The sequence below is a fragment of the Corythoichthys intestinalis genome, chromosome 1, assembly GCF_030265065.1.
Source record: "Corythoichthys intestinalis isolate RoL2023-P3 chromosome 1, ASM3026506v1, whole genome shotgun sequence".
NCBI lineage: Eukaryota > Metazoa > Chordata > Actinopteri > Syngnathiformes > Syngnathidae > Corythoichthys > Corythoichthys intestinalis.
In genome coordinates this window covers 4,937,501-4,962,969 of record NC_080395.1, presented here as the reverse complement: position 1 = coordinate 4,962,969, position 25,469 = coordinate 4,937,501, and the positions used below count along the sequence as shown (strand labels likewise).

Below are 25,469 nucleotides of genomic sequence, written 5' to 3'. Positions count from 1 at the left end.
TATAATAGTAATAAATAATAATAACACTATTAATTAAATTGATAATAACCAAATAACCCTTTCTGAGTTCTTCAAAGAAAAAGGCCAGGAAATAAATAACACTATTGAGAAAAAAATAATAATAATAATTCAAAACGCTCTCTGGTATTGTTCAGGGGGCCGGACGAAATGTGGAGGCGAGCCGTATCCGTAGTTTGGGGACCCCTGTTTTAAGCCATACAGTACATTTTGTGTCCGAAACAAAAATGTCTTTTGGCTTGAAATACCCGATTACATTTTGCGTAAGACGGAATTTTCGACGCCCGTTTACTGGCATTGGAGCTTTTCTCCTTTTTTTAGAAAGACATGGGTGCAGAAGCAGGTTCGGCAACTTCTTGTGGTATGTAGAAGTGGCAACTCGCCTCAATGACACTTGGAATGCATTTCCTTGTTGCCAGCTATTATTTGATTGTTTGAAATCTTGCCTCTTTGAAAAAGAAAATTAGACCGAATCTGGTTTATTATGTCTTTAACTATACTGTCAGGTATTTTCAACATCAAAACATGTCATTTAGTGTCACAATATAGCTAACAATATAGCTAACAAAGCAACAAGGAAGTTCCGACATGAATGAAAAAGATTGATCTGATTTCCAGGCTTTGCGTCGCGTCACTCAAACGGTTTACTACAGGGGTACAGGGGTGTCCAAACTTTTTGCAAAGGGTGCCAGATTTGATGTGGTAAAAATGTGGGGGGCCGACTTTGGCTGACGTCCTTTACGTAGAACAATATATTGAAGCAAATTTTAGCAAGCCATTCTGTGTTTATTAGTTTTTTAATTAATAATTTCAATCTCGCAATTAGCCTTTGTGACGTTTTCTTTTGACTCTCAGGCTCTTGCAAAATCATGCTGCTGTAAAATTAAACTACTTTCAAGTTGCTTCAATTTCTCGCACCGTATCTTCCCTGTAATCTTGTTGTACATGTCAGCGTGTTTTGTTTGTTAGTATCGCCTCAAATTGAACTCTTTAAAAACAGCGATGGTCTCTTTGCAAATGAGGCAGACACAGTTGTTGGCTATTTTAGTGACGAAATAATCCAATTTCCACCTATCCTTGAAGCGTCGGCCGTCGCAGTCAACTTTCATTTTTTGTTGATTGTCGCCATTTTAGAAAATTGGGAGTAAAGGGTCATGGGGTAATGGGGTAATGTTGCTTAGAGTGCTGCTGCTTTTTAGTGGGTAAATGAGGAGCAGCATTTAGTGTGAAAGCTACTTTGGACATGTCTGGTTTACGAGCTCAAGTTACAACAAGGTGTCGTCCGTAGATACCCGAACGACGGTCATCTCGCTCACGCGTTTACAAGGTAGAAGGATGCCTCTAGACACCGGGCGTATAGAGCTGCTGTTGAAAATGCTGATGGAGCTGGAGGAGGATGACTGCCAGTTCACTCCAGTTATTAAGTTGCGATAAGCCATGAAAAGTTGTCGTTCAGATACCCAGTTGACGGTCACCTCACTCACATGTTAACAAGGAGGAAGGATGGCTCTAGACAGCGGGCAGAAATAAACGCTGTTGCTACCTCTAGTGCTCAATAAAGGTATAGTTGCACAGAGCTTATCGATTGCGCCGAAGGCATGAAAACGATCAATTCACAATGAGAAAAAAACCCAATCAAAAGTAAAGTGGAACGCAGGCAACAATTTGAAAAAGTAGTGGAGTAGAATGTACATACCGTATTTTTCGGACTATAAGTCACACCTGAGTATAAGTCGCACCAGCCATAAAATTCCCAACAAAGAGGAAAAAAACATATATAAGTCGCACCGGAGTATAAGTCGCATTTTTGGTGGAGATTAACTTGATAAAATCCAGCACATAGAACAGATATGTCATCTTGAAAGGCAATTTTAAATAAAAATACAATAGAGAACAACATGCTGAATAAGTGTACAGTATGATAATGTTACATGATATATGAACAACAAAATGCGAATGGACTGCCCCCACCACGCTATGGCTCGGTCCTGGCTATACAGCGAGCTAAACTCCCAAATGACAATGCTGGACATCTGTATAATTTGCTGACTTTATTTTGGCCGTCGTTATGACACCATCATTTGAAGAGTGGAACTAAAAATAGAAATAATAAAAATCAATTTGGTCCTCGATACCAAACAGATATTAAATAAAGAATAATTAGCTGCTATCATAGCAAATACACAAACGGTTAGCATGCGTTCGCTAGCATTAGCACATCGTTCAAACAACCACACAACTGGCTCTAAGTGTCCGATCGCAGGTGGAAAATACACAACAACAACAGAAAAGATGATACACACAGGCCTTGCCTCTTTAGAGATATTTTACAAGCATAACAATTCATCTAATAGCATATAAGGACCATCTACAGCAATATAAAGAAGCAATCAACACCGCCCGGACCACCCACTATGCCAACATTATCCTCTTTTTTTCCACCATAAACTCCTTGCTCAAACCCCATGACAACTCGTCTGCTTCATTCACTCCAGAAAAGTTTCAATTATTTCTTTCATTTTTCCCCCCAAAAATTGACAACATCTACAGTAACCTAAATACCTCCAGGATCCGTCCCATTGCATTACTTACCCCTCCATCCTTCCTTCCACCTGCCTCTATGCTCACTCCGATCAAGAAACTCACTCAACTTTCTCCAATATCAGCCACTCAACTTGCCACCATAATGTCTGGAATGAAAACTGCCACCTGCACCCCTAGATCCGACTCCCTCTTTTCTAATAAAAGACTGTCTCCCCGTAATCTCCTCACTTATCACCGACATCATTAACACCTCCCTCCGCTCTGGCTCTGTCCCCCAAACTCTCAAAATGGCTGCCATCACTCCCATCTTAAAGAAATCTGGCCTAGACCCCGAAATACCAAGCAATTACCGCCCCATCTCCAATCTCCCTTTTCTGTCAAAAATCCTGGAAAGGGCCGTCACCACCCAACTCAGAACCCACCTCACCAATAATAACCTGTTTGAACTTTTTCAATCTGGCTTCCGCTCACAGCACAGCACCGAAACAGCCCTTCTCAAAATAACCGATATTCTCCTCTCCTTGGACACCGGACAACTCACCATCCTCATCCTCCTGGACCTCACTGCTGCCTTTGATACAATCAACCACACCATCCTGCTCTCCCGATTAGAATCTTTACACATCACTGGTACCGCACTTTCCTGGTTTCGCTCCTACCTCACCGACCGACAACAATTAATCGCCATCAATCATTGTACATCCCCTCCTGTTCCCCTACGACAAGGTGCCCCCCAAGGTTCAGTTCTAAGTCCCCTCCTCTTCATCCTCCCCCTTGGTCAGATCATCCGTAAACATGGACTCCAATTTCACTGCTACGCTGACGACATCCAAATTTACATAACCACGCAACAAATCTCGCAAAGCACCCAATCCACACTTCAAAATTGCCTCGTGAAATTAATTCCTGGATGCAAGAAAACTATCTTCAACTCAACAGTAACAAATCTGACATAATCATCTTCAACCCTGCAGCCTACATCATAGACAGTCAATTTCCCTCACCATCAACAACTGCACCCTGCCTCTCTCAACACATTCCCGCAACGTTGGTATCATTTTTGACAATAAGCTAAGATTCGACCACCACGTCAACCATATCACCAGAACTGCCTTCTCCCATCTCAAGAACATAGCCCGTCTTCACCCCTCCCTTACCTGCTCTACTGCTGAAACCCTCATCCATGCCTTCATAACCTCCAGACTTGACTACTGCAACAGCAGTCTCTTCAGTTCTCCATCCAAACTCCTCAATAAACTAAAATATATCCAAAACTCCGCTGCACCCCTTCTCACCAGGACCCCCTATAGCAGGGGTCAGCAACCTTTTTGGTGTGGCGTACCACTTTCAAATTTTCTTGCCAATCAGTGTGCCACACCAAGATTAATGACGCACATCCGAATTTTTCTATCCAACAGAGTTGTAATTTTACTCCAAAGAAAACATCATGAACATACGTTGAAATCTTACAACTACCATTCTTCTTTATCAAATAACTAAAAAATAAAAGTATATTGTAGAAAATATCAAAACTTGAGCATCATCTTATGTAAACATATCACACACACACAACCCACACAACCCAGCAAGAAAAGGGGAAAAAGCGTGATTCTCAGTACAGGTCTCTCACAGTACAGAGCGGGCTGTTTTAACCTTCAAAGTCAGAACAGGCGACTACTTTGTCTTTTTCACTAACAGTGAATTCTATGCACAATTTTAGATTTTATATAACAAATACAAAAGATGCCTACCTTAATGTGATCCCTGGCCCTGTTTTCCATGAATTTCATGTTTTGTCTCGTAGTGGCGTTTGACACTTGCTGTGCGGCACACACACAATGCTCTCGAGGCATAATGCACAGAGCAAGCGGAAGTAACCAGCCAACCAGTTGTTACCGGCACCCCCAAGGGGCCGCTGTCCCCTACAGTATGACTACCTTACTAGTTAAGCGTAAGAAAAAGAGAGGCAGGGAGCAAGGTGTTGAGAGAGAGTTGTGTGAAGAGCGCCATGAAAAGTGGCTGTGTCCCATGCTGGTTTTAGTTTTGTTAATAAAAGTCTCCAGCAAAATACCATCCAACGTGTCACTGTGTTTTTATACACATCACCACCTCTCTGAAGTAAGCACCGGGCGAATCGACGACAACGAGCCACGTTAATCGCCTGTCCACTACACACTACGGTGCAGAGTTACAATTACCAAAAAAGTGCAATTGGTAACACAGTGTACTTCCGACAGCTCTCTGATTGGTCGGCTTCGTGACATGTTAGTAGCGTGGGCTGAATTAAACGCGCAGAGAAAAAAATCCGACAAGGGCAGGAATCGAGAAATTGGGGAAGAGCTGGAGGTGTGCTCAAAATCCATTATTGCTCGAATATAACGCCACAGGCAGAGTGGGTGAGAGGGACGGTCCCGTAAAGCCCCTAAATAACAGGGCGCGCAACTGAAAATGCTTTAATTTCCGGTAAAAAGGCGCATTGTAAATGGGCTCGCTTCCGCTATCCAAACAGCTAAACATGAAAAGGTTAACACTCCGGATGTTTTCAGTAATCCTTTATGTGTCTCTTTTCTTTTTTGTGAAACTAAAACAATGAAAAAATACATGCAATCAGCAACAATGCTGCAAATAACAAAAATGCAAACACAATTAGCCTGTATTCAGTAGTTCTTAATTAGAAATATCAAACACATTTCCCTCAAACATGCAACCTAAAGACAATATAAAGAGTGTAATTCTCAATTTGACAACAAAATACTCACACGTTGCTCTAAAGAACACAAATGCCACTGAAGAGTTGAGAGTGGAGCTGCCATGTAACACACTGAATCACATTTGAAGAACTTCCTATTTGCATTTTTCTTCTACTGTTTTAGAACCAATAAATAATACGGCCACAAGATGGGGCGCTTCAGCAACTGATAAAGATGCAACCGACAGTAAACATAACACGCATTTTTTTTTTTTTGCCATGCCCTCGCGTGTCACTGGTTAACCCTTCGCGTGCCAGTGCTGACACGCGTGTCATAGGTTGCCGACCCCTGCCCTATAGGAACCTCCATAAACTGCACTGGCAGCCTATTTCATACAGATTTCAGTTCAAAATCATCCTTCTCACTTACAAAGCACTCAATAACTTGGCCTCTCCCTACCTCACAGACCTTCTCTGTCCTCACACCCCTTCCCGTCACCTCCGCTCTTCTAACGGAAACATCCTCGCGCCGCCCAAACAAAGAACACACCGAACTTGGGGGGACAGAGCCTTCTCCGCTGCTGCCCCCTCCCTTTGGAACTCACTCCCTAAAGCCATCCGTACCTGTTCAGACCTTCCCACATTCAAAAAACTGTTAAAAACTCACCTTTTTAAACTAGCTTTTAACTTATAATTATTCTTTGTTTTGTTCTGTTCACGTTGTTTGCTGTTTTTGTTCCTACTGTAAAGCGTCTTTGAGCATTGGTAAAAGCGCTCTACAAATAAAATGTGTTATTATTATTATAAACAATGAATGTAGGTTCACAGCCGTGTTTTTCTCTCTCTCGCTAACTCGCCCACTCGCTCAGAGCTGCGTAGCTGTCCGTCTTCTTCTGGCGTCTGAGCGCTCTTCTTCGCGTAAACAACTGCGAGTGTGCCCCCACTTGGGCGTGAAAGCGCCACAAACTAAAAGCATGCATTTCAATATAAAAAAGCCAATAATACAATTGAACACACAATGCCAAAGGCAGAACGCGATTGTGGCCGGTATGTTAATGTAACATAGCTATTAAGAGTTATTCAGATAACTATAGCATAAAGAACATGCTAACAAGTTTACCAAACCATCAGTGTCACTCCAAAACACCAAAATAACATGTGAAATGATATCATAATGTGTTAATAATTTCACACAGAAGTCGCTCCTAAGTATAAGTCGCACCCCACGCCAAACTCTGGGGAAAAAAACTGACTTATAGTCCGAAAAATACGGTATTTGTTATGTAAAATGTATTGAAGTAAAAGTAAAAAGTACCACTTCATATTTGTACTCAAGTCAAGTATAGATACAAATAAAAATGTACTTAAATACTGTACAGTAATGAGAGATAGTTTTTCTTCGTTATTTTCGACCACTGCTAAGAGAAAAGATGAAGATTACCCTGACATCTGTGTTTTGCGTCACGTCACTCAAATGGTTTATGAGCTCAAGTTACAATAAGTCAATACAAGTTGTCGTCCGCAGATACCTGATCCACGGTCACCTCCCTCACGCGTATATACGTCCCAAGGATGGCTCAGGAGAGTGGACGTAGGGAACTGCTGTTGAACACGCTGATGGACCTGGGGGAGAAGGACTTTGAGCGCTTCAGGTTCCACACGGACCTGCCTCAAAGTGTGCGTGAAAACCCCAGCCGGGCGTACATTGCTGACGAGCTGATAAAGAACCAGGGCGAGAACACTCTGGACCAGACCATCGTACTTCTGAAGAAGATCGGGAACAAACATTTGGCCAAGAAGCTGCGCAACAACATGCTAGAAATAAAAGGTTAGTCCCTGACGTAGCTTCCCGTGGTAGAAAGCAGGTGACTTGAAAACTGTGGAAGTTAACCATGAAACAAACCGTAGCAAAAATGTTGTTGCTCATCTATTTCCCAATATCATCTCCTGAGACATAACTATTCCTTCTCATTTTGTGATCATTTGTTGCTGCTCTGTTGCTCCTAAGAGACCCTTAGGAACAATAGATAGACACTATTTCTCTTTTTCATTTAAGAGATATCTGAGAATGGTGAGCTCTTATCCAGATCTCATCAATAGCGCTTCCTCATCTCATTTATTTCTTTGGAATGCATCACCGGAGCAATAGATGAGGTCATTTTGAGCCACGCATGAGGAACATCAGAAATGATTAAGAATGAAAAACAAATCCTTAGTTCTTAACAAAAAAAAAAAAGTAATTGATCAGTGTAACAGTACATTGATTGATTTTTCACTACATGGTAGCAGTTTATATGAATAGAAACCAGTTCACTTAAAATAAATGACATGTGGGACATCATAAAATTGAATCACTTCTCCAACTAATCATTGGCGTGGTGTTTCTACAATGAAAGGAGTCTCCGCATCTCAAAGACCGGGAGAGGTTTCTCTCATTTTAACCCTTTACACTCTGAGCGTTTTTTGTGAAATAAGGGTTTGATTTTTCTATGAGTATTTATAAACCGCCCCCGAAAAACGGTGCCGTGTTGCACATATTTTTAATCCTAGATCATCAATCGTCAAAAACTTTTTTCCCTAAATTTCTTACATTTTTGAAAGTGTCATCACCAGCTTAAGTCAAAAGAATTTTCAAATATGGGAAATCACACACATTGCTTGATGACTGATAAACTATAAATCTCAATAAGGTTTTGACAACTGATAAAAAAAAATTGAACATCTTAGCTTCGATTTGGCATACTGCACATCGAGGTTGAGCAATTGAGCACGTTGTCATTTGCATTCCAAAAATGGCAGGTTTTAACAATAGTTTGTAAACAATTCACATTATTATCACGAAACTTGAAAACTCACAATTTCTATCCATTTCAATGAAATGAAATGTCATCTTTTACATCTGAGAGGGGTCTGTTCATGCCTCTGGCTTTACCTCTCACCCTCTCAGCCCTTGGAGCTCTGGCAGAGGGTCGATCTGAAAAGTTAAAAATTATATACCGTCCCTGACAAAAGTCTTGTCGCTTATCCATTTTGGAGAAACAATTGTTAATAACATGACTTTTAATTATTCAATTGGTTTCAGAAATGGCTCATATGAAAGCTAAGACCCTCCCAAATGATGTTGAATGTTCAAAAATATATTTGTTTCACTGATAAAAGATTTATCATTTAATGAAGACATAAAGGTCAAATTTTGGCAAGACAAAAGTTTTGGCGCCTACAAAAAGTAGTGTGAAAATTGAACTAAAAATGTACTTCAAATACAAAAATATGTTACATAACATAGGCGAATGAAGTAGTGGTGCTGTGAGATCCAAATTTAATATCTTGTATGACTTCCATGGGCTTGAAGGACTGCATCCATGCGGTTTGGCAAGGATTCATACAATTTATTGATGAAGTCATCAGGAATATCAAAAAAAGCAATCTTGCATGCCTCCCAGAGCTAATCAACATTCTTGTGTTTCGTCTTCCATGCTTCCTCTTTCATCCTGTTCATGTCTGGTGACCGGGCTGGCCAGTCCTGGAGGATCTTGATCTTCTTTGCCTTGAAGAACTTAGAGGTAGAGATTGAACTATGTGATGGAGCATCATCCTGCTGCAGAATGTGTCCCTTTTGATGGGTAGGATTGTAAGAGGCAGCTAAGATTTGACAATATTTCAGACTATTTATCTCTCAGGGTGCAGGCAATTAAAAAACCGTATGGCATTTGCTAAGGCCCACAGCCTGTCAAAAGGATGGATGCTGGAGAAGTGGTAAAATGTGGATTTTTCAGATGAATCTTCCATTCAATTACAGCACAGTCACCGCAAATATTGCAGGAGAACCAATGGAGCCCGCATGGATCCGAGATTCACTCAGAAAACAGTGAAGTTTGGTGGTGGCAAAATCATGGTCTGGGGTTACATCCAGTATGGGGTAGTGACGGGATCTGTCGTTCACTTGAGTAAACGAATCCATTCTGGTTCGTTCAGTAAAAAGATTCGTTCAAACAAATAATTCAACGAATCGTTCGCACCCCTCAACTCCCTCCCCGCCCAAATGAATCGTTCGGTTAGTGAACGGGAAGTGACGTTGCCGAACGAATCACGAAAGACCGCTTCGCAGTATAACCGAATGGGAAGTGACATTGCTTGGTCCCTCCCTCTCTTGCACACAGGCTCCTCATTGACTGCTCGTCGTAGATTTAGAAATGAGTGACAGGCGATATTATTCTGCATTCACAGACAGCCTGGTCTGCCTCCCGCTGCTGCAAAAGCGAGGGAGAACTTCCGCGTCGTCTGTCGTATTTCTATGGGAACAAAGTCATGGCTCGTGCTTGCATTTCAATTTAGGACACGGTTAAACATTTTCCTTTTGTGGGGGGAGTGGGGGTTTGGGGTCGGGGGCACACGGACCTTCTTTAGCATGATCTTGATCACATATACAATGCTGCTGCTACCAGCCAACGCGGCATGCTTGCTGTCACGAAAATAAAAATAAATCGAAAGTTTAATTTCTAAATATGGAACGACCAACACATCATATTTACCTCTCGCTTTGTTGTATTTTTGTTTTTATGCTCATCACTATTATTTTTGGTCACTATTGTTAAAACTAAAGTGTAAATAGCTAGTTGTCAAATGTGCTGCTCTGAAATAAAAACAATACTACATTTTGATATTTGACAGTTTAAGTGCAAATCAGTATTAAGATGATCGTATTGAATTTTTGCACTGGTATTAATAAATAAAATAATCCGGTCAGCTCCCCTGTCGTCCCCTCATCTCAGATCGTCAAATGCTGACGAGAAATAATTGTTTGCTCTTTATGATGTCGCCTTTCTACTCTCATTACTCTGTTAAGAAAAATGTCCCGTGTCCGCGTGCGTTGTTTTTGGGCGCTTGAGTAGCACATGATGGACGGATTGACATAATTTGTCAAACCAACCAACACCCGACATGCTCTGACACGAAAAAAAAAAAAAAAAAATACTCCGAAAAAATGGACATGTATATGCAGTAGTTTCATTGTAAATCAGTATTATGGTGATCATACTAAGGTAAATATTGCTGCCATGAAGCCTCCATATAGTGACAGTTCTCTGCCCCCGTCACTGCCGTCACGCGACCGCAGCTCAGCTTTTGCTTGCCTCGTAGCTACCCGTGGTTTAAACTACTGTAAATTTGATAGTATGTCGTCATAGGTAGTCCCGAGTCTGTTGAGAAAAGTAGTACACTAAACCATGCTCGCTAGATTTGTGTGGTGTTTTTGTCTGTTTGAGCAGCATTTGATAGGCTCCACGTTAACAAATATGTGACAAAGTCATTTCCTTTCATTTTATGACTCGTTCACCGCATAGTCATTACTGGAAAGTCAAGTTAGCAGCAAGCTAGGTCAGGAACCGGAAGACCGAGTCACTGAACGGGAAGTGACATAACTCAGTCTTGCCCCCCTGCCTGCACGCTGGCTGCTTATTGGCCACACGGGGAAGTGGGTGACAGATGCCCTGATTCTGTTTCCGGTCCCTCCCGCGATGAGGCTGGCGTCTGATTGGTCGTGTACGATGTCAGAAGACGCTGCCGCTTGCTCAACGCCCTCCCACGCAGCTAACGCAGCCCCAACTTCATAGAACGAATCAGTGCAGATGGTGATTAGTTCGGTCTCGTTCACCCAAACAATTCGTTCAAAAAGAACGAATCGTTTGCGGCCGATACAACACTAGTATGGGGTGTGCAAGTGATCTGCAGGGTGGAAGGCAACATAAATAGTCTGAAATATCAACAAATCTTAGCTGCCTCTTACATTCCTAACCATAAAAAGGGACAAATTCTGCTGCAGGATGGGGCTCCATCACATAATTCAATCTCTACCTCAAAGTTCCTCAAGCCAAATAAGATCAAGATCCTCCAGGACTGGCCAGCAGTCACCAGACATGAACAGGATGAAAGAGGAAGCATGGGAGACGAAACCTAAGAATGTTGATGAACTTTGGGAGGCATGCAAGCCTGCTTTCTTTGATGATCCTGATTACTTCATCAATAAATTGTATGAATTCTTGCCGAACCCCATGGAAGTCATATAAAATATTAAATTTGGATCTCACAGCACCACTACTTAATTTTCTTATGACATGTATGGAATAGCCACGACTTAACTTTCGGCTAACGTCGCTAGCTTATACTGTTCATTCCACAACAGTTGGCAGCTCTGCTTTTACAAAGTCATCAGTCATCTATCCAAAAATCACACTTACTTTTTGGCAAATCCTTGATCATAAGCAGACCGGTTAAGGAAGCAGGCATCTTCGAAGTGTTTGCAGCAGAGAACACTACTTGATGATGGCGTGAAATTCGTTCGCTTCGTGCGAACGAAAGATGTCCATTTACGTGCCCTGCAGTGCTATCCTTTTGCCACTCATACAACTTTTTGTTTGAGTGAGAACAAAACATCGCCACACACCGCCGTGGCATCTTACCGAGAGGCAATGCAACAAACAATACTGTTCTATGGCGGACTTCCCTCGCACTACCCTCTGTGACGTAATTTCAGAAGATTGCCGAAGAAAAGCATTTTCGTTGTCAAGGGCGTTGCTATGGGTTAAACAAAGAATCTGGAAGGGTTGCTTTAAAAAAAATAACGAAAATATGCTTATAACTTTTTAGCCATTGATATTATTCAAAAACATGGTTGGCCAACCTTACTTCACATACTACTGAAATGCAAATAAAACTGTTTCAGCACCGTTATTTTCCTCACATACTAAATGCCAAAAATTGAAGATCGCGCAAACGTTTTTAAATCATAAGGAAATGAATAAGTAGCCTCACATAAATGAACAAATATAAGTCCAAAGTGCACATTGACAGCTAATATGTTCTGAACCTCCCCATCAGAGCAAATAAAACTAAATAATGATAAATAAGCCTCCTCAACTCTTTCGTTGCTCTTAAAGATTTGATCATTTTTATGTTGTATTGCCCTTTTTTGTCACATCAATTCAGCCATTTTTTGTTGTTGGTGGTGCTTTTTTAGAAAACATGCACATTTGAACCAATCAGAGCTAACTATCTCTGCTGGTTACATGTCAGTATGTCAGCCAAATTAACAGACAAATGAGTCCAGGCATTTTGCTTTGCAGTGTGCATTGGCACATTGACGTGACTCATCATCGTCAGACTCAGATAACTGCAGCAGCTGGGGAAACCTCTATGCCGTCCGTGGAATAAAGTAAATAATAAATATTGGTGGAAACACTACACAAGCACTTTATTATGTTTGTTGTTAACAAGTGTGTATGTAAATCTGATGTTGTTAGATTGTTTTCTTCTTGGAGATGAAATGCATGTGTGGCAGCTTAGCCTTTTTTATTTATTTTTTTTTTATTTTTTTTTTTTACATAGTGTTTTGACAGTTGCCGTCATATTTTTGGAATCAAAGCACCGTGTAACGGAACTGCGTTCTGGCCCTGAATCTTAAACCGGAACTGCCTTCCTGAACCGTTCTGGCCCACTTTCACCCCTGGACATAACTATTGCTTTTCATTTTGTGATCATTTGTTGCTGCTCTGTTGCTCCTGAGAGGCCCTACAAAGGTCGAAAATAAAAAGCCAACAAAGTCACGCCAGTGGGCGTAACCTGGGTGACGTCACAGGCCAATAATGAGGTCATTTTGAGCCACACATGAGAAACATGAGAAATGATTAAGAATTAAAAATAAATCCTTAGGTCTTTAAAAAATGTCATTGATCAGTGTAACACACTGGGGAAAAAAATGCCACTTCTAAAACGAGTAAAAAATGACTTGAAATGAGATAAGATTTGCTTATGACAAGAACATTTTGCCAAAGCAAGACAAAAATTGTTTGTTCCATTGGCAGAATTTTCTTAGTTGTTATAAGCAAATCTTATCTCATTTCAAATAATTTTTTACTCGTTTTAGAAGCGCCATTTTTTTGCATTCCAGTTGATTTGTTTTTTCAGCACATGACAGTAGTTTATATGAATAGAAAACAGTTCACTTAAAACAAAAAATATATTAAATGTGGGACATCATAAAATTAAATCGCTCCTCCAACTAATCATGGGCATGGTGTTTGAACAGTGAGAGGAGTCTCCGCATGTCAAAGAACCGGAGAGATTCCTCTCATTTTAACGCTTTACACTCCGAGCAATTTTTGTGGAATGAGGCGTTGATTTTTCAATGAGTATTCATACACCCCCCCAAAAAACTGCGCAAACATGCCTTGTTTCACATATTTTTATTCCTAAATCATCAAATGTCATCATCAAACTTTTATTTTTCAAATTTCTCACATTTTTGAAAGTGTCATCACCAGCTAAAGTCAAAGAATTTCACATGCCAAATATGGATACTCACAAACATTGCTTAATGACTGCTAAACTATAAATCTCAGTAAGATTTTGACAACTGATTATAAAAATAAACTTCTTCGCTTCGATTTGACATATTGCACATCGAGGTTGAGCAAATGAGCACGGTGTCATTTACATTTCAAAAATGGCACTAATTGACAATAGTTTGTAAACAATCCACATCATTCCCACGAAACTTGAAAACTCACACTTCCTATTCATTTCAATGAAATGAAATGTCATCTGGGAGGGGTCTGTTCATGCCGCTGGCTCAACCTCTCGTCCTCTCAGCCCTTGGAGCTCTGGCAGAGGGTCGATCTGAAAAGTGAATAAAAATTATATATATTCTATTGTTTACAAATAGCCAAGTGGTTCTTAACCTTGCTAAAGGTACCGAACCGCACAAGTTTCACATGTGGATTCACCGATCCCTTCGGAGTTACATAATAAAGCAGTTTATTTCTAATTCAAAACCTATCTATCTAAGCTAACGAGCTAATAATTTAGCAAACTTCTGTTCAAAATTCTTCATTTTGACAGCTTGTTTTATATACGGGTCAATATTTGAGACCACGCTGGCCATCGGTCTGTTGTATTCCCTCATGCCAAGTGTGAGCCAACCTTCCACTGAGCAAACCAGTCCCTGGGGAAGAACCTCCTATCTGATCGAGGACTAGCTGATAAAAGAAATGGATTAAGCATGTAAATTGGGAGCAAACAAGTCCAAAACTTGGTCTAAAAAGCCACTTTGCCTTGATTTTAATCAGCATACAAAAATAAGGCTCTGGTTGTCTTTACCTTTGCCGAACCCCTTAGACTTGCTCACCGAACCCCTGAGGTGTGATCGAACCCACGTTAAGAACCACTGGAATAGCTGTTTTCACACTATTTTTAAATTCACACATGAGTATGATATAAAAGTCAAATATAACAATAATATCTCATAGTCTATCAAAGAATTTGTAGGTGTGAAATGGTATTTGGCCGTTTACAAACAGACAAAAACACATTTTTTTGTCATTGTTTACATGGCCAATAATACAAGATGTTATTGATTCAGCAGGGAGGGTAACTTTGTTCAAAGTATTTCTGTAGGACTCAAATCTTACCTAATATGACTTGATCTTCGGTATGTTTATGATAAATGGCTATATTTTTTCATTTTATGACCTTCTTGGAGGAGATCAATGCCAACGTTGATCACATTCTCTTCCTTCGAATCCATTCCCCCTCTTTGTGTGGACTTCTCTTCAGACTCGGACTAATTCACTGCTTCTACTTGCCTCCTAAGAACTAGATGTGCTTCTACTGGTGTTCTACACCTTATTCTAACCCTATCTTGTCGTTGTGATTCTATTTTGTCGATGTAATTGTAAGAAAATTTGGTTATTTCAGCAGAGACGTGATATAAAACATCGTGGATGCAAGATGGCGGCCACTAATGTGAACTTCAACTTCAAGTCACCTTAGGAAAATTCATTTAGTTAACATGCGACAGTGCTGCCATCCGGTGTTGAATGAAAGAGCGATTATTTCTCTATATACTGGTCTAAATGACGTCTTTATGACGAGTACAACAGACGATATGGGCCACAGAAATCAAGGGGAGGCAAGCATCCCCAATTGTATAGCACGGAGTGTAAAGGGTTAAACACTAATAAAACATTAAAACATCCCTAAATAACTCAACCATGGAGGTATTTATGAAGAGAATCTGCCTTGAGTTACACAATCACATTGTCCATTATGTGAGGGTGGGACTTTTACGTATTCATCTCTCTGGTGGCTGTGTGCCCTGGGGTTGTTTGCAAGGTTGTTGTTTTTTGTCCATAACGGCTCACCGCTGCTTTCTCGCAGGCTTCTCCGTCCTTGATGATGATCAGATTGCCACATTGAAGGCGGACCTGCAGGACAACCTGCAGAGTTTGTACAGCTCTGTTTCCGAGGGCAAAACCAAGCGCAGGCAGCAGCAGCCTCTGGCGAACGTCTACACGGAGCTGGACATCACCTACGGGGCCGACGTCAGGCCCGACGAGCGACACGAGGTGCTTCAGATGGAGACGCGTGCCGCCGCGGCCAAGAACTCTATCCTGCCGTGCGACATCTTCAAAAGCCATGACGGGCAGCCGCAACCGATACGCACGCTGCTCACCGTCGGCTTCGCGGGAATCGGGAAAACCTTACTGGTTCAAAAGTTTGTGTGTGACTGGGCCAGCGGGAAAACCAACCAGGACGTGCACTTCATATTTCCCTTCACATTCCGTGAGTTGAACACGGACAAAGGGAAAAGTTTTACGCTGGCCAAGCTCATCCGACGCTACGTTTGCGAGAGTAGGCATATGAACGAGGAGACACTGAACAATATATTTGCGGAAATGCAGACGTCCGGGAAGCGGGACTACGAACGCAGCAGGCTCAAAATCTTGTTTGTCTTGGATGGACTGGATGAGTGCAACTTTAAAATGGACTTGAAGAATGAGATGAAAGTGGACATAGATGTGAAGAAGGCTTACCCGCTGGAGGTGCTCCTGGCGCACCTCATCAAGGGGAACCTGCTTCCTTGCTCCCGGGTTTGGATCACCACGCGGCCCGCGACGGCCCGCGATATCCCCTCCGACCTCATTGACAGCAGAACGGAGGTGAGAGGATTCAGCGATTTCAAGAGGCTGGAGTACTTCAGGAAAAAGTTCCCAAATGAGGAGCGTGTCATTGAGCACATCCGAAAAACTCGCACCATCTTCATCATGTGCCACATGCCCATCTTCTGCTGGCTCACCGCTACAGTTCTTCAGGATCATTTGGACAAAGGGAAGGAGGGAGAGCTTCCCACAACGCTGACCGACATGTACTCAGAGTTTGTGTTTAATCAACTGAAAAGGTCAGGGAAGAGACAGATGACCAAGTACATTTATTATGTGAAAGCGCTAGCAAAGATGGCCTTTCACCACACCATGAGTAAACAACAGATCTTCTATGAGCAGGATCTGGTGTACAGCGGCTTTGATTACAGCCAAGCCGCAAAACACTCCGGTATATTCACCGAGGTGTTGAAGGAGGTCCAACCACTCAGAAGAAACCAACAGGGCAAGATGTTTCAGTTCGTCCATCTGACCGTGCAGGAGTATATGGCCGCATTACATGTGATGATTTGCCTTTTCCATGACAACAAGAATGTACTGGATGATTCAGGACGCATACAAAGACGTTTTAGGTTTTTCAAACAAAAGACAATCCCTGAGGTCCATGAGTCAGCTCTCCAGGTAGCCTCGGAGAGTGAAGGATACCTGGACATGTTCATCCGCTTCCTCTTTGGCCTTTCCTTGCCATGCAACCAGAAAACAGTGGGGGAACTGCTGAAGGCTCCTCGGGACTGCAGGCAAAATAAGTCCAAGAGTGTCAAGTTGATCATGGAAATGATTAAACGGAACACTCCAGAGAAGAACATCAACTTGTTCTACTGCCTAAACGAGCTGAAGGACGACTCTTTGCTGAAGCAGTTTCAGAAGGAAGATAGTTCAGACTATATTGACTGGGACAACATGCCAAATGACATGTGGTCGGCCTTGGCCTTCTTCTTACTGACAGACGACGAAACCATGAACAGCTTTTGCCTGAGGCTTTACAACCCGTCGCCTTTGGGGCTCCAGAAGCTGTTGGTGGTGGTCAAGGCTTCTCAAGAATCAATGTGCGTGGTTTAAAGTCTTTTTTAAGTGGGAAAGATCCAAAAGCACAATGGCAAATCCAAAAACAAGTGCAACAAGTCACAAAACATGATGACTCAACAAAACAAAACAACTGCAAATCACAAAACAGGCAAAAAGAAAAAGAATCTGAAAACAATTGCATATCACAGAATCCAACAACAAATCTGAAAAAGAAAGCTAATGAACACATTCACTCCCAAAGACGTGTTTGTACATTTTTTGGGAGCACTTAGGTTTGCTACCAAAGGCTTATAGAAACAATCCTTCCAGTCCTTTCAACTAGCGATGTAGGATAATACATTTTTCAACCGATAACCGACAATTTCCTCCTCGTCGCAGTTGATGACCAATAATGTCAAGCCAATAATTCTATTAAATGTTATATATAAAATTTTAAAGTGTACACAAGAGCAAATATTACTGTGTAAAAATAGAATTTCTTGCTGTTTTTTTTAAACATCAAATGTGAAAAAGTAGTAAATTCCAACATCTAAATAATGACAGCTTGTCTGACATTGTGTAATGGTAAACGTTTGGCAACAATTACTTACAGAGTAAATACCTATGTTGCACAAAAATGCCTTTAAAAGTAAGCCATTCCTAACATGCATATATACCATTACTACACTGCAAAAGCACACCTCCTTAAAAACAGTTAAATTCCTGTGTTTTCAGTATAAATCTATTGGAAATAAGTGAAATTGTCTGCCAGCACTTCAAGTACATTTCACTCACTTAGATTTTCATGAATTTATGGAAACCTCAAATCATGGTAACTGATATATACAAAATAAATACATTTAAAACGTTGTACAATAGTATTTTTACACGTGTGAGTAGCTTCATTAGCACACACAACAGAATGTGAGGAAGTCAGATCCATGAAGACCATGAAAAATAAAATGCACATCTTCCTTTCAAATTCAAAATACAAAGTAACTAAAAACTTACAAAGAAAATGTTAGCCTAGTCTTATTTGGGAGAGCAACTTCGTCATGGTTATAAATCTCACGGCCACTGGGAAACAAGCTTGAATGAAGGGAAAAAGAATAGCGTCAAAGTTCGCTGATTGCGACAAATGATCTTGCCCTAACCAAAAATACACGTTCGCTGGAAAGGGACAGGTATCACTCCCAATGTTTTTATTAGATGAAACCGTTACACAACAATATTTATATTTTAACTTGTCTTTTTAACACAAAGGCATGACATGTAGACTAGAGTTGACACAATGGCTGAAAATGGCGAAACTTTACTTGAGTTTTTTGCCCCCTCCGAAAAAGAAAAAAGGTCGTGCAGTAAATATTTCTTAATTTTATTTAGAAGTGTTTTTTTTACTGTTTTTTTCTTTTTTTTTTTTTTTTTTTGTATAGCAATTATTTTTGTTCTTGCTCAAATCTTGAGCAAACGCAGGTGTGCCTGTGGATAGTCTAAAAGTTCTATTCATTTTAATTTTATTTGAAATATGTTATTTATTTATTTTAACATTATATTCATGTTACAATTTGCAAATATGTTCTGAAAAATAAAAAAAATCCCATACATCTCAAAATGACACATTTTGGAGCTATAATTGCAATACCGTAAAACAGCGGTATTTTTGCCCAAGGTTATCGTACCGTCAAAATCTCATACCGGCACATGCCTAGTCATAAATTTATAGCATACTAAATGCATCATTGACTGATTGACTTCTTGTGAGTGTGGTTTGGTGCATGTTGAAATGATCATCTAACCACTGTGCCGTCATGATAAGCATGCTTACTTGACTGACGTCAAGTGTCCAAATGTCCGTGGTGAAACTGATGTGATCGGCATGCTTTTCACAAAGAATGGTGGTCATATAAACTGCATTATTTTTTCATCCGGGGCTTTGGCTCTCGGGTCACTTCAGTAAAAAAAAACGTTTCTCATCCGACCGAGCCTGACACCTCCTCCCGCCTGTGCTCTTCGATCCGTCCGGCCCCCAAATGAGCACCCGCGCCAGGCCTCAGTCTGGCCGTGGTGCTTAATGAGTTGAACCGGAGATGAGTGGGGCGGGGCTGCCCGAGACCGAGCTGCCAAAAGAGTCTCTCGATCGTCACAAGCCCCGTAACTTAGCTTAGTTTATGTTTGTTTACGTTCGCTTTAGCCTTCGCGCTAGCAGCAGCCTTGTATTCGTTCCAAATATCTTTGTGATGCAGCTTTAATTTTCTGATCAGGTTAGGGGTGTTGCATGAGGACACTTTCTTTCCGCCTCGTGGAACTTCTGCAGTGCATGTTTTTGCAGATGGCGAGAGCGCCGTTTGTTTCACACACGGAAAAATCAACCTACGCTGGTGACAGAGCCGCCACGACATCCAACTACCTCAACCATGTCGCGTCACTCATGCATCAGGGGCTTCCGAGGGAGGAGGGGTTGAGGAGGCGGCGGTGCAGAATTGGACAAAACTGCTTCGATTGCGCACAATTGGAGGCCAAATCAAGTATCTAATTATCGGATTCCATTATCGGTTGAATTTTTTTTTAAATCTGTTATCTGAGTGACGTCATAATTGCCACTATTGGCCAATAATTATCGGTAACCGACATTATCGTGCATCTTTACTTTCAACTGTTTGTAACTGAACAGAATCTCCAGCTCTCCATAACGCTACCAAAGGCATATAGAAAAAGGAAATTACTCCTGATCTTCAACTGTTCATCACTGTAGAACGGAAAAGAGTCAAACATTTTGTGAAACAAAAATAAATGTTTGTGTAGCCATCAAACACAATATTCTGTAGCGCTTGACAAGTCGGCCAAAATCATCGTAAATGAACAGAAGACGATGTCTTCTGAAAAACGGCTGGGAGTGAAAGCGTTAGGAAACCGGAAATGGTTGGCACTGGTGCCGAAGTTGACTCGCGGCTGTTTGGACGAGAGGAAAGACTCATTTCGAGAGGTCTCTATATACCCGGGTCTCTTGCTTTCTTTTGATTTGATGATGGTTGTGTATGATTCATTGCGAGGATTTCACGCTGCTCACCGAGATGAACATTTTTCATTGCTGGCCAGCCTTAATTTCAATGTGTATGGCGGCAAAGAAAATGTTGACCTGAAGTTCATCCTGAAACATTTTCTAATTCAGAATCTTAAAAGAATGTCAAATGCGTCGAAATTCGAGGAAATTCCGAGTTTCAATCTTGAATTAAAAAAAACCAACAACAAAAAAAAAACACATCGCGGTGGGTCTAGATGAACGACCTTGTTGAGGACATCCAAAAAAAATGAAGACTGCATCACAGTCAGCACATGAACGTTCCTGTTGCTCACATTCTCACTTGAAAATAAAATGCAAAATATCGATAAAACAATTAGTTTTCAGATTTGTCATGGGGTTTTGTTATTTTATTTGTCATCTTGAAATAAAATCTATGAATATTATTCAAAGCAGCATACCAAAGTCAGCAGGTTTAATGTTTGGCTCACGTCTTCCTCCTGCCTGTTTTCTACAGTCTAGGATCTTGTAACCTGAACAAAGACAGCTGTCACCTGCTGGCTTCCGTTCTCAGCTCTCCATCCAACATGAAGCATCTGGACCTGTCCCAGAACCATCTGTCAGACGAAGGGGTGGAGATCCTCTCGAAAGGACTGGCCAGCCCAAACTGCATCTTGGAGTCCCTCAAGTAAGGAACTCTTCCTGTTCATAATCTTCTGTGTTTCCGGTCGACCAACCAATAGAATCACTGCTATTATTAGCAAAAAAAAAAAGAACAATTCACTCAATGTGGTCGAATGAAACAAACATCCTTGTTTACGACATCCCAAAAAAAATGAAGACTGTTACGGCCAGCACATGAGTGTTCCTGTTGGTGACATCTTGACTAGACAATACAATCCATTATATCGATAAAACGATTAGTTTTATCGATCAGGTTTTGTAATTTGCCTTTTTTTTTGTCATCTTGAAATAAAATCTATGATTATTATTCAAAGCAGCATACTAAAGTCAGCAGGTTGTATGTTTGGCTCACGTCTTCCTCCTCCTTGTTTGCTCCAGTCTAAGTCGTTGTCACCTGGACAAAGGCAGCTGTCACCTGCTGGCTTCCGTACTCAGCTCTCCATCCAACCTGAAGAGTCTTGACCTAAGAGGTAACAAACTGTCGAACGAAGCGGTGGAGATCCTCTCCAAAGGACTGGCCAGCCCAAACTGCATCTTGGAGTCCCTCGAGTAAGGAGCTGCTCCTGTTCATAATCTTCTGTGGTTCTGGTCGACCAATAGATAGAATCACTGCTATTATTAGCAAAAAAGAACGATTCACTCAATGTGGTCGAACGAAACAAACATCCTTATTGACGACATCCAAAACTAATAAAGACTGTCACAGACAGCACATGAGCATTCCTGTTGGTGACATCATGACTAGAAAATACAATCCATCATATCGATAAAACGATAAATCAGGTTTTGTAATTTGCCTTTTTTTTTTGTCATCTTGAAATAAAATCTGATTATTCTTCAAAGCAGCATACTAAAGTCAGCAGGTTGTATGTTTGGCTCACGTCTTCCTCCTCCTTGTTTGCTCCAGTCTAAAGAGTTGTAAGCTGGGAAAAGGCAGCTGTCACCCGCTGGCTTCCGTACTCAGCTCTTCATCCAACCTGAGGCATCTGGACCTGTCCCACAATGATCTGTCGGACAAATGGGTGGAGATCCTCTCGAAAGGACTGGCCAACCCAAACTGCAAGTTAGAGTCCCTCGAGTAAGCAGCTCCTCCTGTTCAAAATCTTCGGGGGTTCCGGTCGACCAATCAATAGAATCACTGCTATTATTAGCAAAAAAGAACGATTCACTCAATGTGGTCGAACGAAACAAACATCCTTGTTGACGACATCCATAACTAATAAAGACTGTCACAGACAGCACATGAGCATTCCTGTTGGTGACATCATGACTAGAAAATACAATCCACCATATCGATAAAACGATAAATCAGGTTTTGTAATTTGCCTTTTTGTCATCTTGAAATAAAAGCTATGATTATTATTCAAAGCAGCATACTAAAGTCAGCAGGTTGTATGTTTGGCTCACGTCTTCCTCCTCCTTGTTTGCTCCAGTCTAAAGAGTTGTAAGCTGGGAACAGGCAGCTGTCACCCGCTGGCTTCCGTTCTCAGCTCTCCATCCAACCTGAAGCATCTGGACCTGTCCGAGAACAATCTGTCGGACGAAGGGGTGGAGATCCTCTCGAAAGGATTGGCCAGTCCACACTGCACCCTAGAATCCATCCGGTATGAAGCTCCTCCTGTTCAAAATCTTCGGGGGTTCCGGTCGACCAATCAATAGAATCACTGCTATTATTAGCAAAAAGAACTATTCACTCAGTGTAGTCGTACGAGACAAACGTCCTTGTTGACGACATCCAAAATAAATGAAGACTGTCACAGCCAGCACATGAGCGTTCCTGTTGGTGATTGAAAATAGAATACATCATATCGATAAAACCAAGGGCGTAGGTTTGGTCTCTGTATTGGTAGGGATGATATAACAACCCAACCTGCATGTACAGTACACTTTTTGCTGTGGACGGGACATGATAAGACCAACAGACTGTGTGAACGGCGGCCAGGGCTACATTTCTCACCAATAAGAATGTAATTAATTGATAGGCTAAATGATAAAATACAGTGGGGCAAATAAGTATTTAGTCAACCACCAACTGTGCAAGTTCTCCTACCTGAAAAGAATGGAGAGGCCTGTAATTGTCAATAGGGGTAAACCTCAACCATGAGAGACAGAATGTGGAAAAAAACAGAAAATTACATTGTTTGATTTTTAAAGAATTTATTTCCAAATTAGAGTGGATAATAAGTATTTGGTCACCTACAAACAAGCAAGACTTCTGGCTGTCAAGAGGTCTAACTTCTTCTAACGAGGCTCCACTCGTTACGGCACCTGTTTTAACTCATCAGTATAAAAGACACCTGTCCACAACCTCAGTCAGTCACACTCCAAACTCCACTATGGCCAAGACCAAAGAGCTGTCGAAGGACACCGGAGACAAAATTGTAGACCTGCACCAGGCTGGGAAGACTGAATCTGCAATTGGTAAAACGCGTGGTGTAAAGAAATCAACTGTGGGAGCAATTATTAGAACATGGAAGACATAGAAGCCTACTGATAATCTCCCTCGATCTGGGGCTCCATGCAAGATCTCCCCCGTGGCGTCAAAATGATAACAAGAACAGTGAGCATAAATCCCAGAACCAGACGAGGGGACCTAATGAGTGACCTACAGAGAGCTGGGACCACAGTAACAAAGGCTACTATCAGTAACACAATGCGCCACCAGGGACTCAAATCCTGCACTGCCAGACGTGTCCCCCTGCTGAAGCCAGTACACGTCCAGGCCCGTCTGCGGTTTGCTAGAGAGCATTTGGATGATCCAGAAGAGGACTGGGAGAATGTTTTATGGTCAGATGAAACCAAAATAGAACTTTTTGCTAGAAATACAGGTTCTCGTGTTTGGAGGAGAAAGAATACTGAATTGCATCCGAAGAACACCATACCCGCTGCGAAGAATGGGGGTGGAAACATCATGCTTTGGGGCTGTTTTTCTGCAAAGGGACCAGGACGACTGATCTGTGTAAAGGAAAGAATGAATGGGGCCATGTATCGAGAGATTTTGAGAAAAATCTCCTTCCATTAACAAGGAAATTGAAGATGAAATGTGGCTGGGTCTTTCAGCATGACAATGATCCCAAACACACAGCCAGGGCAACAAAGGAGTGGCTTCGTAAGACGCATGTCAAGGTCCTGGAGTGGCCTAGCCAGTCTCCAGATCTCAACCCCATAGAAAATCTGTGGAGGGAGTTGAAAGTCCATGTTGCCCAACGACAGCCCCAAAACATCATTGCACTAGAGGAGATCTGCATGGAGGAATGGGCCAAAACACCAGCAACAGTGTGTGAAAAGCTTGTGAAGAGTTACAAAAAACGTTTGGCCTCCGTTATTGCCAACAAATGGTACATAACAAAGTATTGAGATGAACTTTTGGTGTTGACCAAATACTTCTTTTCCACCATGATTTGCAAATAAATTCTTTAAAAATTAACGGTGTGATTTTCTGTTCCCCCCCCACCCCCACCCCATTCTGTCTCTCATGGTTGAGGTTTACCCATGTTGACAATTACAGGCCTCTCTAATATTTTCAAGTGGGAGAACTTGCACAATTAGTGGTTGACTAAATCCTTATTTGCCCCAGTGTACATCTGTATTGACTGACATTAACTCACACACTGCAAATTTACAGTATAATGTGTTAATCTGATCGTTTTTCTTAAATCTAGTCTAATAATTTTCTTCATATTGTTTTGAGTTTTAAAGCCTAGTTAACAGATGAATGTGTCAGATTCTTACACTTACCTTTAGTAAATATTTCCCCTTCTTCTTATTAAACCCCACAATCAGTCGGTCATTTTTCACCTAAATCAAGAAAAAATGCTTTTAAATAATGTTTTGAACAATATATAATTGAAGAACATTTCTGACAAGTTTTTTTAAAGATTAAATATAGAAGCTTTTTGCTTAAAATAAGTCTGTCAAGTTTATTTTCAGATAGCTATTTTTCTTTAGGAAATCGGATTAAAATTTACTTGAAACAATGGCAGATAATTTCACTTATTTCTAGTAGATTGACTGATTTAAACCTTTGTTTTCAAAAACTACAAAGGAAACATTTTGAAAACTTCCAGAATAAATGTTTGGATTTTATTCGGAAATTTCAATTGCAATATTTGAACACAAATTTGTGTATTAAAATACAAAATTGTTAATCATCTCTTAACTATTCAGGAATGCAAAAAAATAAACATTTGTCTTAATACCACTCAAAATTGTCTGTATAAATAAACTAAATATAACAAAAATTCTTAGTCAGTGAATAATAAAAATAAATGAAAAAGAGCCTTCCTTTCGGAAACGCACGACTGCTTTTGTCCACAAGCACAGCCAAACTCAACAAAAAATGAAAGCTCCTTTGGGCTGCTTAAGACCACATAAGCAAAATAAAAATTGGGAAGAAGGGGGTAAACCTTAGTTCACTACATTTCTTTCAGCTGAGCAGAGTTCACTCTATTTCTCAGTTTAATTAACATTAGGATATTCGAATACACATACAGGAGGACACTTCTCCTGAAGTATG

General features: G+C 41.1%; 1 protein-coding gene across 1 annotated transcript in view; it reads left to right on the top strand.

The window, feature by feature from the left end:
- The first annotated feature begins 6,823 nt into the window (after positions 1 to 6,823).
- LOC130928017 (NACHT, LRR and PYD domains-containing protein 12-like) overlaps positions 6,824 to 25,469 on the top strand; it is a 28,093-nt gene continuing 9,447 nt past the window's right edge. Inside the window, exons 1-6 of the mRNA XM_057854193.1 lie at positions 6,824 to 7,079; positions 15,464 to 17,291; positions 20,787 to 20,957; positions 21,332 to 21,502; positions 21,861 to 22,031; positions 22,387 to 22,557. Of these exons, the coding sequence (XP_057710176.1) occupies positions 6,824 to 7,079; positions 15,464 to 17,291; positions 20,787 to 20,957; positions 21,332 to 21,502; positions 21,861 to 22,031; positions 22,387 to 22,557 (2,768 nt within the window). The remainder of the gene's footprint in view (positions 7,080 to 15,463; positions 17,292 to 20,786; positions 20,958 to 21,331; positions 21,503 to 21,860; positions 22,032 to 22,386; positions 22,558 to 25,469) is intronic.